The sequence below is a fragment of the Entamoeba histolytica genome, genomic scaffold, assembly GCF_000208925.1.
Source record: "Entamoeba histolytica HM-1:IMSS scf_1104750518157 genomic scaffold, whole genome shotgun sequence".
NCBI lineage: Eukaryota > Evosea > Mastigamoebida > Endamoebidae > Entamoeba > Entamoeba histolytica.
Window position 1 is genome coordinate 1 of NW_001916235.1, and position 1,092 is coordinate 1,092.

The window sequence follows — 1,092 nt, forward strand, 5'->3', positions numbered from 1 at the left end:
TTATCATCTTGTATTATATTCATTTGATTTCATTTTCATTTAAATTGGTTAGAATATTAATTCATATTAAATACTATGAAATTCTTTTATTCATAATGAATAAAATAAAATTACATTAAATAAAATACAATGTACGTTGAAATAGAAATAAATACATTTATCATTTGTCATTTTATTCATTTTTTATTCTATTTTTTGATATATTTCTATTATTTCTTTTTTAATTAATTTCTTATATTTCTTTTTATCATTTTATTCATTTCTTTGTTTTTTACCATTTTATTCTTAATATGTATGATTTCTATTTATTATATCTTATTTATTATCTTCTTACATTATTCATGTCATATCTTTCTTATTGTATTTTTTTCTTTCATTTTTTTCTTATTTTCTTTTATGTTTCTTTATTTCATTTCTTCTTTAACACTTTTGTCACTTCTATTATCTTATATTTGTTTCTATAATATTTATCATTTAGTGTTTTATTATTTTAAATGTTCAGTTTGTCATTTTGTTATTTATGTATTTTTATTCTTTATTTTATTATTTCTTATTAATCATTTATTGTTTTGTATATTTTCATTTCGTTTATATTTAATTTATATTTCATTGTATATGTTTATATTATTTTCTTTGTTCTATATCTTCTTATTTCTTTTATAATTATAATATTATTCTTTACGTTTATTTTATTATGTCATTCATTCTAGTTTTAATATGAAGTATTATTTCATTTTATTCTTTGTTTATTCTTATTATATTTTATATTTATCATATTTTTTATTTATTCATTCTTCTTCTCTGTTTTCTATTCTATAACATATTCAAATATTTTATTTTTATTATTTTTATTATATTTTGTTTATTCATACATTGTTTTATTTCATGTGTTTACATTTATCTACTTCTTCTATTTATTATTCTTTCTACTTCGTGTTATTAGTTATTTTTTATTATCTTCTTAATCTCTGTCATTTTATATTATTCATTCATTATTTAATGATTTTGTTATTTCATTATGATTAATCAAATATTATTCGATGAATGAATGATATATTTAAATGATATAATACTCAAGATAATAGATAATGC

At 15.4% G+C, this 1,092-nt stretch overlaps 1 protein-coding gene across 1 annotated transcript; it reads left to right on the forward strand.

The window, feature by feature from the left end:
* Nucleotides 1-294: 294 nt before the first annotated feature.
* On the forward strand, nt 295-663 carry EHI_122000 (uncharacterized protein; the record flags this gene model as incomplete). Its single annotated transcript, XM_001914589.1, has 1 exon — nt 295-663. One exon carries the CDS (start codon nt 295-297, stop codon nt 661-663), a length of 369 nt encoding a protein of 122 aa, XP_001914624.1.
* Nucleotides 664-1,092: the final 429 nt, after the last annotated feature.